The 17,421-nt window shown below is 38.1% G+C and overlaps 1 protein-coding gene across 1 annotated transcript; it reads left to right on the forward strand.

Annotated features, from left to right (window-relative positions):
• Window positions 1-8,638: 8,638 nt before the first annotated feature.
• LOC140770602 (auxin-induced protein 15A-like) lies at window positions 8,639-16,792 on the forward strand. The gene is made up of 2 exons (XM_073111857.1): window positions 8,639-8,905; window positions 16,754-16,792. The coding sequence occupies exons 1-2, from the start codon at window positions 8,639-8,641 to the stop codon at window positions 16,790-16,792; spliced, it is 306 nt and encodes a 101-aa protein (XP_072967958.1).
• The last annotated feature ends 629 nt before the right edge of the window (window positions 16,793-17,421 follow it).

The following is a 17,421-nucleotide window of genomic DNA, read 5'->3' on the forward strand; positions in this document are numbered from 1 at the left end:
AATAGAGGTTTCACGTCATGTAGAGTTTAAAATAGTTAAAGGTATAGTGGTGACTACCTCTTCAAAAGATAGCATTGATGATGAAAACTCAAGTTCTTGGGAGATTAAGACTCATAGTAGGAGATAAATCGATGGAACTATATAGCAATGAAAAGGCCAAGAAGAGATATTAGAAAGCTAGTAAGGTATTCAAATATGTTGGCTTATTCACTTTCGGTCATTAACGAAGATACACCCATTACCTTCAAATAAGCTATAAGGAACACCAAATGTTTAGACTGGATTATGGTGATAGATGAAGAAATGCAATCTCTCCATAAGAACAAGATCTAGGGCTTGGTGTAGCAATCCTAGAGGGAAGAAGGCTATTAGATGAAAATGGGCATACACCAAGAAGGAGATCCTTAATCAGAGTGGTTTAAGATATAAAATTAGATTGCTAGCAAAGGATTATGCACATAATAAATGAATTGATTAGAAGTGTTTTCTCTAGTTGTGAAATATTCCTCCATTCGGATTTTACTATCTTTGTTGCATAGTTTGATCTTGAGTTATGTTAGATAGATGTGAAGATCACTTTCTTGCATGGCTAGTTGAAAGAGGATATCTATATGTCTCAGTCAGATATTCAAGTTAGTTGGAAAGAGAATATGGTTTGCAAATAGAAAAGTCTTTCTATAGCCTAAATCAATCTTCAAGGCAATAATATAAACGATTTGATCAATTTATATAATGTTCAGAACAACCAAAACATCTAAGAAGGTGAGCTTAGGATTTGGAGATAGACTACTAGTATGGGTGATGGAAAGAGAGACTCTATTACCAACAATAACACTATCCTTACCATTATATGTGTCAAGAAGCTCATATATCTATGTACTAGTCATACGTAGATACTAGTCATTGTGAGGCCAATCATTGATTGAACAATTTGTGAAAATCTCTGCCATATGGGCAGATGAATCACCCTTCTTCATATGTGTGCAGAGGTCACAACACGAAGAGGCATAATGCCTTCATTTCTACAAATTTGACGATGAACAAAACATTTGCCTCTTCCCTTAATTGCCATGGTTTTGGCCATCACGATCTCGGCCTCTGCCCATTTGTTTGCCAACCAGGGATTGATCGACTAATTAGTTGGTGGTGACCGTAAAAGTGATCGCCGAACCTATCAGAGCCTCCAAAATTTTTATAAAAATCTCAAAACTTTTAGCTTAAGAAACAAGAACCTTGAAGCTTGGCAAAGAGGTGAGATATTTGAGTGATGGAAAAGATGGAGAACTTTGCCTCCAGACGTCTAAGATACCAATGAACATTATTAATGTCATTAACAAAGAATCCTGTGGTGGCAAGTTGGTCGCAATGACTCTTGAAGGAATGAGAATATTTAGTAATGGTGCGAGTACCTCTTTTTTGACTTGTGGCTAAACTAGTTTCCTAGAATAGCCCACACCTCATGGGAAATAGTCGGTCTAATAGCTCCTTTGTGCTAGAGGAGTATCAAGGGGATCTAGGTTACATCATTAAGGATGAAAAGTAAAAGGTCCTTAGGGTCCGAGTAGAGCCTACTACTAAGCTCTCCCGTATTTACTATGAAACATGGCCTGCTGGGACTAGGCTTATGGGAGCTCAACGTCTTCATTATAGCGTCATCATGAAATCAACTCAAATATGTTGATGAGAATTCTTAAGGGTGATGAGGCTTGCCCTTGGCAGATTAGGGCATCATTGGTGAATGCCATACTAATCTAGCTACCTTTCATAGGGTTGCTATTGTACATGCGAATAGGGAAGGGAACCAAGTAGCTAATTGTTACAGACCAAATCTGGAATGATCCGTCCATAGGATGATTATGAAAATTAGGTGTAGGTAGCCTCATGAGTTAGGATTCTAATGGCTCTAGTTTCACCTAAATCGGAGGTCGGGATGAAAAGATAAAAATAAAATAGTGAAGATATGTTAGGGAAGGTAGAATAGTAATATTCGATGTTGCGGCGGTTGTCAGAGGGTGGTGCATAGCCGTGTAGTAGGGTGGCTGCTGGAGGTAGAAGGTGGCTAGGGTTTGGAAGCTTGAAGAGGATCTACGGTTATGATCTACTCCTATGAAGATAAAGACAATCCAATGGTTAATGTAAAACGATAAGGACGAGAATAATAACTGGTTAAACTCAAATTTCTCTCAATGATGATTATTATCAACTCATGTTCACCGCTATTTATAGGAGTAAAATCCCTCAGATTGGATCCACATGCGGATTATCTAATTTATTTAAAATTCAAAATAGAAAGATAAAGCTAACTAATTTCTAGCAGATCGAATCCACAAGTGGATTATCCAATTTATTTGAAATTCAAAATAGAAAGATAAATCTAAGTAACTAATTTGACTCGACTTAACCCATGTGGTCGGATCGTAACAATCCACCACACTTCCGACACCTTGTCCTCAAGATGACTAGTCTCTCGCGTCCTTGTACTCATATAACTTGTCGTGCCAATCAGTAGATTCGGGTTCGTCTTCTTCAAGTCCGCCTAGGAACATGACGTGGGCTGGCTAGCACTTGCATTTATGACCGGAGGTAAATCGGTCATCATAGTAAAAACACAAGCCTTTTCTTGGGCGCTCTTCCAAGTCATTGGATACAAAGTGGCGCATGATCATCTATCGGTTAGGTTGAGCCATTGGTGTAGTCTGAGTCGGGGCAGATGTCGTCTCTAGTGGGCCGTAGGTTTGGGCCGCCTTTCTTCTCTCCTCCTTGCGGATCTGGTTCAGTTGATCCAACTTGGACTCCATCAGAACAGCTAAAGAGAAGGCCTCTTCAGAAGTAGTTGGCCTCAAAGCCTTGACCTCAGCTTGAATGTCAGGCCTAAGCACACTAATGAAGGTACTCTTGAGGGCTGAGTCAGACCAGTTAGTGAGTCGATTGCATATCCACTCGAACTCTTCCTGGTAAGCTCGAACTGTTATTGACTAAGTCAGCTTAGTCAATATGGCCTGAAAGTCCTCGTACTGAGTCGGACCGAATCGAGCACAAATCACATCTGCAAAGTCCTACCAAGACTCAAATGGTCGAGTCCGCTCAGCCGACTGGTACCACCTAATCACCACGCCCTCCAAGTAAAATAAGGCTAGCTGGACCTTCTAATGGTCGGGCGTGCCATAGTACGTGAAAAACTGCTCCGCTAGATAGGTCCAATCTAGCGAGTCTCCTCTAGAAAATTTTGGAAAATCAAGGTTGACGGTCCTAGCTTGGATCCCAAAATTTGGTCTGTCATCACGGGCGAAGTGACCTCGGGGTCGAGGCTGGTCTCATGGGTCATAGGCCCACGGGTTTGGCTCACGTCGCCCCCGGTCTGCACGTGGGTTCAGCTCAGTCTGACAACACGGGCCCACCAGTTCATTCCACCATTCATCCTCGAGCTCGTACTCATGCTTGAGGTTTTGTTCATGGGTTCCAAACTGGTTCGCACGAGGTGGTCGAATCAGTTCGCAAAAATTTGGCCTGCCTAAAAAATCGTGCGCTTCATCTCCTTCATTCTAATAACCTAACTCTAGGGCTGAATTTGGAATTCAGCCTAGGGGTGCCGCCACAGGCTGCATGGGGGGCCAACGGCGGCTGGGTTCAGTCGGGGATCACCGGCAGTCGACCCCTGGCTAGTCCTCGCGGTGGTGGAACGGCGATGAGCGGCGGTGGAGGGCCAAACTCGAGCTCGGGCTCGAGCTGTTACAGCGACAGTCCTGGCGTGTCGCCGGCCGGTCCATCGACCCCTAGCGACTACGGAAGGGACCAGTGGCCCTACTGTAATGGACCAGTGGCGGTGAAAAACTATGGCGAAGCTACCCCGACGTAGAGGTAGCTTCCCGCGACAGTGGCTATTGGGTTTGGCCACCCGATGGTCGTCGGCGGCTGCGGCGGCCACCACTGGCCGACAGTCAGCCTTAAGAAGCTAGCCGTGGCTGTCAGTGGCCGTGGAAGCGTCGGACCTACGACCGCCAGCCGTGACTTTACTACAGCACAAACCGCCGCGGTTGGCGGTCTTCCAGCCGGTGCCGGGGCGAAAGGCAGCCTGGGCTCGGGTGCGGGGGCCTCATGGAAGAGATTGGTCATGGTGGTAGAGGTCGTGAGCGTCTAGACAGCTGCCGGGGGGAAGCTAGGGTTTTTGGCCCTAGCTCCCACCGCAGCTGGGGAAGATGATCTCGCGGATGCTGTTGCTGGTGGTTCTGGCGTGGCAGCGGCATTTGGGAAGGTCTGCAGGGCCAGAGGGGTCCCCACCGCGATCGAAGAAGGGGTTGAGGCCACGATTTGGGCGGCTCATCCCCTCCCTCACGAGTTGATAATGGTGGCTGAGTTTGGCTTTGTCTCGTCGTGGCCGGTGACGCTGGCAGCGTAGGTTGGTGGAGGCCGGCTAGTAAGGCCTCCATCAAGGCCTGGATCGAGTCTTTGAGGGTGGTTTGGATCTTCGCGTTCTCCTTCACGTTTTCCTTCAACTTGATCGAAAATGCTTTAAAAAAAACTTTTGCCCACGTCGATGGCTCCTCATCGATAATTGCTGGGATTGGAGGGGGTGCCAAATCAACTCTCACAAGAATGGAGATGAGATCATGGTCCTCCATGGTCGATGCCTCCTCGTTGGCCTTGGAACGCATGTTAACCATCTTCCGAGGAACGTCGGCTTTGATACCAATGTTACTGACCAAATCTGGAACGATCCGTCCATATGATGATTATGAAAATTTAGGTGTAGGTAGCCTCGTGAGTTAGGGTTCTAATGGCTCTAGTTTTACCTAAATCGGAGGTCAGGATGAAAAAATAAAAATAAAATAGTGGACATATATCAGGGAGGGCAGAACGGTAATATTCGATGTTGCGACGGTCATCGAAGGGTGGTGGACGACCGAGGGTGGTGATGGACGACCGTGTAGTAGGGTGGCTGCTGGAGGTAGGAGGTGGCTAGGGTTTGGAAGCTTGAAGGGGATCTACGGTTATGATCTACTCCTATGAAGATAAAGACAATCCAATGGTTAATGTAAAAGATAAGGACGAGAATAATAACTGGCTAAACTCAGATTTCTCTTAATGATGATTATAATTAACTCATGTTCACCCCTATTTATAACAGTAAAATCCCTAACAAATCGAATCCACATGCGGATTATTCGATTTATTTAAAATTCAAAATAGAAAGATAAAGCTAAGTAACTAATCTCTAGCGGATCGGATCCAGAAGTAGATTATCCGATTTATTAGAAATTCAAAACAGAAAGATAAAGCTATGTAACTAATTTGACTTAACTTGACTTGACTCGACTTAACCTATGTGGTCGGATCATAACACTAATTGGGCAACCAAGGTGAGTAAGAGGGCAAGCAGGAGTCTAATGTCGGGGCCTTCAACACCATAACCACCTCACATGTTAAAAGTCATCAATTTTGATTGTGTTGTTTCTATTATATATTAGTCAGAGTGTAATAGTTAGCTGATTACTCAGCACTTCTAAATAAAAAAATGTAGCATTATAGCTAGAGGTGAGAAAAATTAATCCGACTAGAAAATCTAGCATGGTAACCAAGCTTTTAAAGGGTTTGGATTTAGTCTAATTAAGTTAGTCATAAATCTAATTATTAAACGAGTTGTATTCATGTTTATTATCTCAATTTGTTTATCCCATTTATGACACGATAACCTATTATGACCCAACTAACTTATTTATGATCCGACTAACTCGTTATATGAAAAACAAAACTCACTTATAACCTAAAAAATCCATTTATAACTCAAAAAAACTCATTTATAACCTAAATAATTTATATAAAAAAAGAGTAACTTATGTCATACAATAACCTATTTACGACTTATATAATCCATTTAATAAACAAGTGGTGTTTATGTTTAGAAATTTTGAGCAGTTTAATAAACTGGTCATGCTCATGTTTGCATTATCATGACTCAATCCAACTTTAACTCAGCTAACACAACCTGATTACAGTCCCCTAGTTACAGCTTTGCAATAATCAAATGTAGAGACCTTATAGCACCAAGAAGTCCTTTCCCCTAGTTATAGTTTTGCGATGGATCAAAATATAGAATCCTTATGACTCCAAGAAGTCCTTTACTACACTCGAACTAGCTCCTTTATGCCTGATACGTTGTTCAAGAAGATTACCCTAATATCTAATTAGTAGATCGTGTCTCTATGCACTGGATGTGTGATCGAACTTGAATTGAAAATAATTTCCAACCTAATTATAAGATCAAACTTGAATTGAAATAATAGAATTTGACCCAATTCTACCCTGTTTCAATCTCGAGTCGGGTTCGAGGCAATAAGTTGATTGATAAGCAATTTTAAGCTCTAATCAATTCAAGTCTAAATTGAACCTAATCAAGTTTGAATTGAACCATGCTGGAAATAAAGCCTAATTAATTTGTTTTCTTATCTTCATTATAATATTTGGAAACGATTCTTTGAACCGTATTTTTACAAAATTATTTACTTAAAGATAAAATTAAAAGCTTTACTTCATCGAATTTCAAAATAGAAACAATCTAGCATAAAGTAGCACTATAGCATAAAATTCAGCATATACTTATATTATCCTTATATATATTAAATCCACAGTATACCAAATATCCCACCATATTGGCATGAAAGAGACATCAAAGATCAGTTGCAATTAAAACATGATCAAGGTTTTGTCGTACGTGCATGAAATCCATTAGCATCTCAATCAGATCTTAAGATATGAAATCCAGAAAAAATAATCATAAAAGAGACAAAATAAGTCTAAAAATGTTTATTACTTACTACAATATGTGTTCCGATTAGAACGGGGATAACCAATAACTAAATTAAGATAAGTAAGAGTACATATAAACACAATAAGTTTTACATGAAAATTCTTTTATTAATAAGTGTAAAAAAATTATGAATCTCCCCTCCGAGATCAAATCAATCACTATAATACATCACTTCTTGTGCATAATATCCAATCTTAGCAACCCTTGTGGCGGAAGACTTATCTCTATGACCCTTATGCAATATTCTAATGAGCTTCCAAGGAATGGGCAACGTTGCTTTAGAGAGAAATATATTTGAAGATCATCCAAACAAGCTTCTAACACTTGGAGACTTCAAACTCCTTGTGAAAATAAAAACTTCAAAAACTATTCCATTTCAAATGCCAGACTTGCAACTCAACTTTAGACTGATTCTTGTACATTTTGGATGCCAATGAGAAAGATGTTAAGCTGCAGTTCTCACAAGTCTAAAGAAATTACATCTTGAAAAGCCTCGTTTTATTACAAATTTGTCAATTATAAAAGCTAAGGACTTATTACAAATATCGGAGAAAGTGGTCCGACCAATAGACCTGTATGAAGATTCTGGGGAGCGGGAACCCTATATTTTAGCATCTTTATGCATATCGTTAGTTGTCCGTTGTTATCAGTGGCGACGTCTCCCACTCCTTGCTACTCTATTACAAGTGTTGCTTGCTTGTTTCTTTCTATATACAAGATAAGTACCTGTTAATCGAAGTAAAACCAAAAAGAAAAATAATTCTATTTGCAATAAGCTGAATGTTTGGACCAGTTGTTAACTCTAGTTCGACGTTAAGAAAGTTCTATTCCGTTTATAATTAATTGCATGAAAGGGGTCAAAATAGTGGCTGCAGTGCTTCGAGGTATAAAAGTGTTGTCTTCCTTACGATGTCAACACCAGGCTGAACAAAAGAACTGCATAAGCTCATGATGCATGTATTACTCAAAGCAAAAATTTGACCAACTTTGCAGCCTCCTCCAAATACATGCATGGTAATTAATTATTAGTTGAATTGGTTGAATAACAGGAAGCACAGACAGTGACATTTCTTCTGTCATTATCTATGTCTGTCATCTTCTGTTCAACAAAAGGGCCTAGAGTTGCTGGGACAAAGATATGGTTCCTCTTGCAGAGTTAGGGATAGACATGACTGCTAGATACATTACAAGTCCACATTTGTGAACTTCTTCTCGTGTTCTATGTACTTTCCATCAAGTCGAGCTGTTTCCAGGCCCCTAGTTTTCCACAAGTTGCAAAGGAAGACAACGTACATAGTGTAGGAAAATATTTCATGAAATGCATATATATGTCTGAAGTATAATACTTCTTATCCTCATCTATATATATATATATATAATGCCTGGAGCAAGTCGTCTAGGGTGCATTAACATCACCACTTTTCTAATAGTGATTGGAAAGCATTAATGGACCCCCAATGTCTGTCTCGGTCTTGCACTCAATAAAGCATGCCATGTGCCCAGAAAGAGACCATATATATCTCTTCCCAGACGAAATGAATAATTTTTTTCTCGTTGATCAAGAACTGATGAAGTAGAACTTTGATAAAAGAAAATTGATATACGTCACTTAAGTCTTTCTCTGTATAGTTTATTATAGAAGGATGCACTTGTCTATGCACTTGTATAGCAAAACCGTGTGCTCTGTTGCTAAATTGGAAAGTCATGCAACTCTCCTTACATGAGAGCTATATAAATGCATTCTACTATTAAGTGTCTAAAACATCTCACAATTTAGCTACACTTTTCACATCACTCGCTTTATAGTATTCTTTTAGCTGAAGAGAGATATCCATGGGTATCCGTGTTATAGGAATCAATCGACATGCAATACTGCAGATGGTTCAACGATCTTTGAGTAGGAAACAGACTGCATTGATGAAAAATGTCCCTAAAGGCCACTTCCCGGTTTACGTAGGCGAGACAAAGAAACGCTTTGTGATCCCGATATCGTATTTGGGACATCCTTTGTTGCAGAGCTTGCTCGATAGGGCGGAAGAAGAGTTCGGTTTGGACCATGCGATAGGCGGTATTCGAGTTCCATGCGAAGAGGAGGTGTTTGTGAGATTTATTAGTGAATTGAGGGTCTATGAGAGGACAAAGAAGAAGGCTTAATTAATTTTGTGTCAAAAATGTCAAGGCTTATCAATATAACTTTTCTCTTCTCTTATCTCTCTTTTCTGAATCTGCCAATCTATCAGCATAATCATAACTTTCGGTATGCTTTTATATTATTGTCTGTTATATATCCATGAATGAGGATCAGTATACCCGTTAGAGTTTTCTATTAACATTTGTTAATTACTCATCCTGAAAGTATACAAACCTTTTCAATTGCTTATTTAAGATTATAAATATTACTAGCACTTGTTTTATAACGCATTAAGAAAAGTGAACTAAATTGCTAGCCTACGTTTAGATAATTCATATTTGGTATTAAAATTCATTGTGGTGGTTGGTAATTCAACATGAAAGCAACACAGCCTTAACAACAGGAAAGCAAAGGGACCCTCTAAACTACTAAAATTAAGTACTCCAGATATTGGCAATTAAAAGTATCATGTCTATTATATCTAAAAATTAGAGTAGACTGCAATAGTTGAGTTTAGCACAATTAATCATGAGCAATAGATGCTCAATTTTTTTTCCAGAAAAAATAATTTTGTTTCTATACAATTAGTTCGCACTAATTACAGATGATTAGTTGCGAGTTTCTAGTGAAAGTTCTGCAATCCTCAATGACAGTAGTCCCAGGAGTGTTTATGTCATTTTGAATCCTGAATGACCGGGTTATATTGCAATCAGGAAATCCTCCGGTATTTGTAGATGCATTGAATAATATGAACAGGCATTATTACATGAAAATGGTTAGGGAAATTAAGCAGCAATACTGATTGCTAAAATGTCTAGGGAAATTAAGCAGCAATACTGATTGGTAAAATGGCTAGGGAAATTAAGCAGCAATACTGATTGGTACTTAGAGAATATGAGTGCATGCAAGTGGGCCAACATGCAAGTGGCCCAAGATTGTTTCCTTTCCTCGCAGCATTGTGCTTAGTAAGTACTTGACGTTAGTTGGTCGTACTTATTGGTGTGAAAGCAACGTAACCTTTTAGTGTAATGAAGCAATGGGGCGTCAGATTTGGCTCATCTTGTCCTCATCTAAAAGCAATGGGACCTATGGAGTTCGACAAGTCTTGCTGATCTTGCTGGATTAGATAACAGGTATTTATCTTGAGATGATGGATACTCCCCAACCCCCCGGAACAAAATAGAAATGCATATAAAATAATATTATGATCTGATCACATAGATTAAGCCAGTTGAGTCAAGTCGAGTTAAATTGAGTTAATTAGTTAGATTTATCTTATTACTTTAAATTTTAAATAGAGTGGATAAATCATATATAGATCCAATCCTCTAGAATTTTTATTCCTATAAATAGAAGTAGACATGTGTCGATTATCATCATGGAATAATCATTGAGTTAAGTAACTTTTATTATCTCATCCTTATTTTTTACTGTAGCTGTTAGATAATCTTTATCTTTTTAAGAGTATATTACAATCATAGAACATTTTCAAGCTTTCAAACCTTAGTCACTACCTTTCTCCATAAGCCATCCCACTCTTTGGTTGTCCACCCTATCTGCCACACTTTGACGATTGCCACAACATCAGATATTTACCGATTTATCCCCTTTTGATCTATGTCCACTATTTTATTTTTATCTTTTTTATTTTAACCTCTGATTTACATAAAATAAAAAAAAATAGATTCGTAATTTGTAAGGTACCACCAAAAAAGTTCTCAAAATTTTCTTATGTCTATATCGGTGCAAATCTGGTTTATAACATTAATAACAGAGCTGACGTTCCTCAGACAATAATTATCATACAATCCAAGATGAACGAGAAAAGATCGGCCATGAAGGTCTAAGAAGTCATCTCCATTCTTGTGGTGTTCCCCGATGCCACCTCTACCACCAGCAATCGCCGACAATGAGCCACCAGCACGGGTGAAGGCATTGATATAGTCCGTCAAGGAGTTAAAAAAGATGCAAACCTCCCTCAAGAACTCGATCCAAATATTGACAGAGGCTATAATAGCCGCACTCCACCGCCCTGCGCTGCCATCGCCATTGGCCACCGCAAAACAACTGCCATCTCCATCTTCAAGCACTAATAATAGTGAAACTGTGGAAACCATAAAAACCCATCAACCATCTTCCTTAAGTCACGATGGAGCACTCTCCATCCTTGCAGACCAATTGTAGCAACCCCCAACAATGATTGCTACATCGTCTTCCCCACTCAGTGAAGCTAAGGCCACAAAACCCTATCTTTCCACCGGATCCAAGGCCCACCAACTCAAACCATCATGACCGATCACATCCTTGGACCTTCCCCACTCAAGCCATGGCCCAAACCGCATGTGTTAAAGACCCAACTCAAACCACCCATATTTAAGATTTGGTCCAAACCAATTGTGGCTAAGATAGATTATGGCTCGAACGAGTGGACCCGAGAGCAGAACCACCATAGGCCTCCTCAATGTGGCAAATAAGATTTACATGGAGATTAAATATATGCATTTCGAGAGCGATGAAAGGTATGAAAATCACCATGGACACCTTAAGGACAAGGTGGTCGGAAGTGTTGTAAATTGTTATAATTCGATCACATGGGGTTAAGTTAGAAAAGTCGGTTAAGTTAAATTGAGTTAATTAGTTAATTAGATTTATCTTATTGCTTAAAATTTTAAATAAAGCAGATAAATTGTATGTGGATCTGATCTGCTAGAATTTTTGATCCTATAAATATGAGTGGACATGTATGGATTATTATCGTGGAAAAATTATTGAGTTAAGTTATTTTTATTATCTCATCTTTATTTTTTACAACAACCGTTAAATCGTCCTTAACTTTCTAGGAGTAGATCATGACCATAAAAACTTTTTAAGATTTCAAACCCTAGCCACCATCTTTCTCCATGAGCAACCCTACTCTACGGCCGTCCACTACCACCCTTGGCCATCCACCACACTCCGACAATCACCGCAATGTTAGTTATTTATTAATTTGTCCCTTCTAACCTACGTCTACTGTTTTATTTTTATCTTTTTATCTTAATCTTCGATTTATGTGAAACAAAATCCATTAGATTCATAACTCGTGAGGATACCACCACAAAAAAATTTATTATTTTCTTATATCCATATCGGTCTAGGTCTGGTTCATAACAAATAAGCTTGGATAATATACAATATACCGTCATAAGAGGATGATCATTAATATCAAATTATTAAATTTATATAAATAAATATTTACATTGCATATGGTTACTGATTCTTTTATAACAACACATTATAAGCCCTATGTCTATTTCTACTTATTGAATACTCTAGTGTTTTGCATATGACCTCAAGAAAAAGGCTCTAGAATTCTTACCCACATGAATAGTCTCATCTAGTATCCACAACCTCTTTATTTCACTCCACCATGCAATAAGTGTTGGAATGTTAAGCTAACCCATCTGGCTAGTCAATTTGATTAATTGGCTAGTGTAAAATTCAAGATTGGTGCTTTGATTTTTAGGTAACTCTTCGTCTTCTCTATGTCTTTAAATTAGAGTAACATTTTGAGTTTTTTAAATGTTGAAAATCAAAGAGTTATGTATAATAACTCAGAGTCATATAATATAATTAAGAGTCATGTTAAATTACTATATATATATGGTCTTATCTTATATATTAGTATAGAAGTAAAGCAAGTGAAGTAAGAAAGTTTAAAGATTTTATCCGCTTCATCTTAGGTATCAAGAGAACAATCTTCCTTTGTAAAATTTTTACCACCTTCTCCTAACAAAGTGATATCAGAGCTAACTTTCCTAAAAATACAATAGCTTCCAATAGCTTGTTACAACCCTAACTTCTTTGCTTCACCGAGAAGAATTACAATTATTTTCTATGAATCCCAAGATCTACGGAATATCGTAGAGAATGACTATGTTGAGCCGAAAAACGTGAGGACACTCACCCCACAATAACTCAATGAGTTGAAAGAGACTTGCAAGGAGGACAAGAAGACATTGTTCTTCATTTATCAAGCGATGGACGAGACAATTTTTGAAAGAAGCGTGGGACTTTTGGATAAAGTTTTTATCCACTTCATCTTATGTTAAGTATCAAGAGAATAATTTTCTTCTCTTAAGTTTTCTACCACCTTTCCTAATAATTAGTATTAAGGTTTAATGTATAGCCATACATTAGTACTTTTATCTAGTTATGAGACTTTTGGATGAAATAGTTCCCCAAGATTCCAAAATAATATATGTTAGAGTAGATTCAATGTAATTGGCTATTTGTGATCAAAATACTCTTTATATCTTAGCCTATATAAGTCATGGCATAAAGTCAATGTTTCATGAAATGGAGATTTTGTAGCCAATCGATTCAAATAATTGCTTCCACTATGGTTTGAATGCACCAGGTGGCATTCAAACACATAGGATGATTTTAAAGAACTCTAATACTTTTTATATCACGTTCGAATACACACCAAAGTCTTAGCACCAATAAAGCCATTAAAAATGATACAGATTTAAGAAAAGTCATTTTTGTAAGAGGATTTGAGGGTAATATTGGGGCTCCCTTGATCAATTTGAAGAGCATGTCTCCATCTCTATAAGAGGTGGGGAAGCTATTTTGTTTTGGTGCCTTTGGAGCTCTCATCCAAATCAAAATTCCTAAGAGCTTTAGAGGAAATAAAGGATCTAACATTTTAGCCCAACCTAGTTTCCACGTACCCACCAACCAATTGGGATAACCCCTTGCATCCGAGCCCTAGTGAACCCTATACTAAAGTCGAGCTCTAGACTAACCCATCCTAAGGTCCATCCCATTCCAATCAGCCACCTCCTACCTCAAGACACACTCACCAAAGTCAATGATGTGCCACACCCCAAATAGCCTTCCCCACATATGCCCTAGCCCATATCTGAGCCCTCTTGCTAGCTGTTTAGGTCTAGCCCTAGCCGGATCTGATCAAACCCATGTCAAATCGCATCATAGGGTCCCAAATGATGCACTCCAAAATGGGCTCAACCAAATCCTAAAAGGGATTAGCCCTAACCGCAAGTATTATGTTGGAAACTATAGGATCATCACATGAGCAAGATTTGATAAAGTGGAGGGCACACGACTCACTATATGATGACCTATTTGTCTCGTAATTGGGGAGAGTAAGAACTTATCTTACGCACTTAGCATCAAAAGCATGAGTATTCTTATTTCTTGCTTAGAAATTCGTCTTTGTCAAAGTGATTTTCTACTATGATATGTCTAATGTGAGATTATAATATAAGGTTATACATTGTTGAGATAATCAAATCTTCCTTATTAATGCAAAATCAAATGAGATATGTCAAATTCTTATTAAAAATCTAACATTACTAAAGCAAATAACATAATAGAATAAAGTAACAACCCAAGTAAAAACAATCATGCACTGAGACTTTTACATGGAAAATCAAAATCAAGAAAAACTACAAGGTTTTGCCCTAGCAATTCCCCAATATAGAATTATAAGTCTCCTCAAAGTTACATTATACTCATATGCACATGATTTTTCAAATAAATAACTCACTATAATCTCACCACTAGGTAGAATACCAAACGAAAAATGAATAGGAAAAACCTTCCCAACAATGGTGGAAACTAAGAGATATAAGAACTTTTGGAAATATCACCAAAGACCCATAGAATTGTATAAACATCAACATCGAAACCCCTTTACAAAATAACAAAATCTCCTTATGTGGCACTTCTACTCACTTGACAAAGTAGAAGTAGAAGTTACAAATATGACATTGATCTAAATAGTATATTTTGGTGCCAAAGTTAGTTCTAATCTTTTAAGAAGTTAGCTTAAGTTCAACTGAGTATAAACCATATATATATATATATATATGTGTGTGTGTGTGTGTGTGTGTGTGTGCATGTTAATATTCTTGTCCCTTGTCCTTCATATTTGGCTTATGTTTGTCCTATATTTAGTTAAGAAATCATGCATATTAGTACCTTACCATGTTTAAATATTTGTTTGTAATTCATGTAACAGTAGATATTATAATTCAGAGTGGGCAAGCAGGTATTAGTCCAAAACATCTCATATTGTGAATGCATAAACTTTCAAAGGTGCTATCAGATTGCTTGACCTAGAAACTCAAGCTGTGGTGATCACAATTTGATTGTAAACTTTTTGGAATCTTTTTTCTTCTCTATTATTTTGGTATCTTATTCCTTAAAAAAAATGCATATGCTTTGTTCTTGCTTTAACCATGCATTTTCCACCCAAGAGGGTAATATCCTTTTATCTTAAGTCTAGTTATTTGTTGCTATAACTCATGCATTTAATTAGTGTAGTAGCAATGATGATATTGACGTAGTAGTTTGTCTTGTGATATATAAATTTAATTAGTTAATTAATTAGAGATGCTATTGGAGCAAGTGCGGCTTAGCCATATAAACTTGCATGTTCTTAAGCACTTGTTCTATTTATGTGAAAAATTACTTCAACGTGACAATCTCTATATAATTAATTAGGTTTTTCTAAATTATTTTTGTAGGTCGTGCACAAGTGTGATTGATTTTTAGTCTATGAATTGTTAGTAATTTCATGTTTTTGACATGAATTTTTATTAACTTTGAGCTAAGTTTTAAGTGGAGCCCACACATTATTAATGATAGTTTAATGGTGGAATTAATTTAGCTCAAAGTGTACTTTATTGTCAAATATTCACTTAGTCAAATCCATGAAGAGAAATGAATGAAAATTGGCTCTAAAGTGGGTATCATGGCAATGGAAAATAAAGAAAATGAAGTTTAATACCATATTGGATATTTGAGAAATGTTAGTATGGTATATAAGTAACAAACTTCTTATGGGCTTTGGGCCCCAAAAGGGGTACCTATTTTGTAGGTAAAGGTTACTATGCAACTTAACTCACACACACGCGTGCCGCCCGGCTCGGTTCTGTTCGCACGCACGGGTCAAGTCCAATTTTAATTTCTGATCCGAATTGGTGCATCCATTCGGTGATTTTGCATCTTTTCGTCAAGCCTGTTTACCTCTATAAATAGTCTGCATCCGAAAGGGAGTACAGTTCAGGTTCAATCAAGGCATTAGAAAGCTGCTTCCTTTCCAGTGCAAGGCAGTCGTTGTATCCTGGGAGACCGACGTCCACTGTTCCAGAAGGGCAATCGGTTTCTGTAATTTGTAAGTTATTTATATTATTTTAATCGAATTTATTGTAACTCTTTGGAATCAGATTGTTACCGCCAACATGAATATCTACTATGCCTTGTATAGTTGATAATAACTAATCCAATACAATTAGGAATCGATATTACTCTATGTAGATGTTAAAGTCTAAACATCATAGTTCCAATTGTTAACTCTAATTGTTTGAAGTTTAATATGGATTACATGGATTCAATAGTATAAGAACGTTTTATTTGAGATTTTATTAGTTTCTAATAATATTGAAATTTGTAGATAATACTTTAGGGTCTTAGCCAATAGAGGCATTTGATATCTGCATGTTGCTAAAATATATACCAAAAGTAGCATTTCGCTAGATGCTGCTTAAGTACAAATTTGTATTGATATTTGCAAGTGCTACTAAAAGACAATTAGCCACATTTATATAAATGCTGCTAAAATTTAAATAGTAGCATCTGACCAAATGCTGCTAAAGCTTAAGAAGCAACATTGAATTAAATGCTACTAGAAGAGAATTAGCACTATTTATGTTAGTGTAACTAAAATATGTATTTAAACTTAGAAGAAAGCTCTGCTATGGTTGAGTTTTCCCCATCCCCCCTTGCTATGAGGACTTTTCTTGCAGACTTCGATGGCTTTTCTCCTCTCCCCTCCATCTAGCTAGGGGAGTTTGTTTTTTTCCCCTTCGCTAAGAGGGTTTCTCCACTGTCTCTGGCTGCGTCCCTCCTCTCCCCTCCACCTAGCCAAGTGCTAGCCGGAGAGGAGTGCAGTTTTCTCCCTTTAGTGGGTTTGTTGGGTTGTCTCCCCTTTTTCTCTTTTCCTCTCTCTTTCTCCTCTTTCCTCTCTTGCCTTACCCCCTTTTCTCCCTTCCTCACATCCCCTCTCTCATTTATGCTGCCATCATCTATGTCACCCCTGGCTCCCTCATTTGTTGGCCGCATCACCATTATTGAAGCCAAGCACTATGGATTTTGCCCTAATCCTCCCCTTGACCTTCTATGTCGCCATGGACTAGGCCAAGTTGGGGATCTCACCGATGCGAGCGGTGATGATTGTGGAGAGGGAGATATGGACTTACGAAAGAGGTCCTTACTCTATTGGTCACAGACAACAGTCATATGCAGCATCGCTAGGCATGTACGAGCGATAGTACCACTAGATGTTTATCCCTCCTCGATGTATGAGATGATTGGTGAGCATGTATTTATGATGTGGTGAATAGCTTGATGAGCATATCATGATGATTTATGGCTATGGCTCTGTGGGATATGTGGGCAAAGATTTAATGGTTTA

This window comes from Typha angustifolia, chromosome 11, assembly GCF_048772165.1.
Source record: "Typha angustifolia cultivar Huaian chromosome 11, ASM4877216v1, whole genome shotgun sequence".
In the NCBI taxonomy this organism is placed as follows: Eukaryota; Viridiplantae; Streptophyta; class Magnoliopsida; order Poales; family Typhaceae; genus Typha; species Typha angustifolia.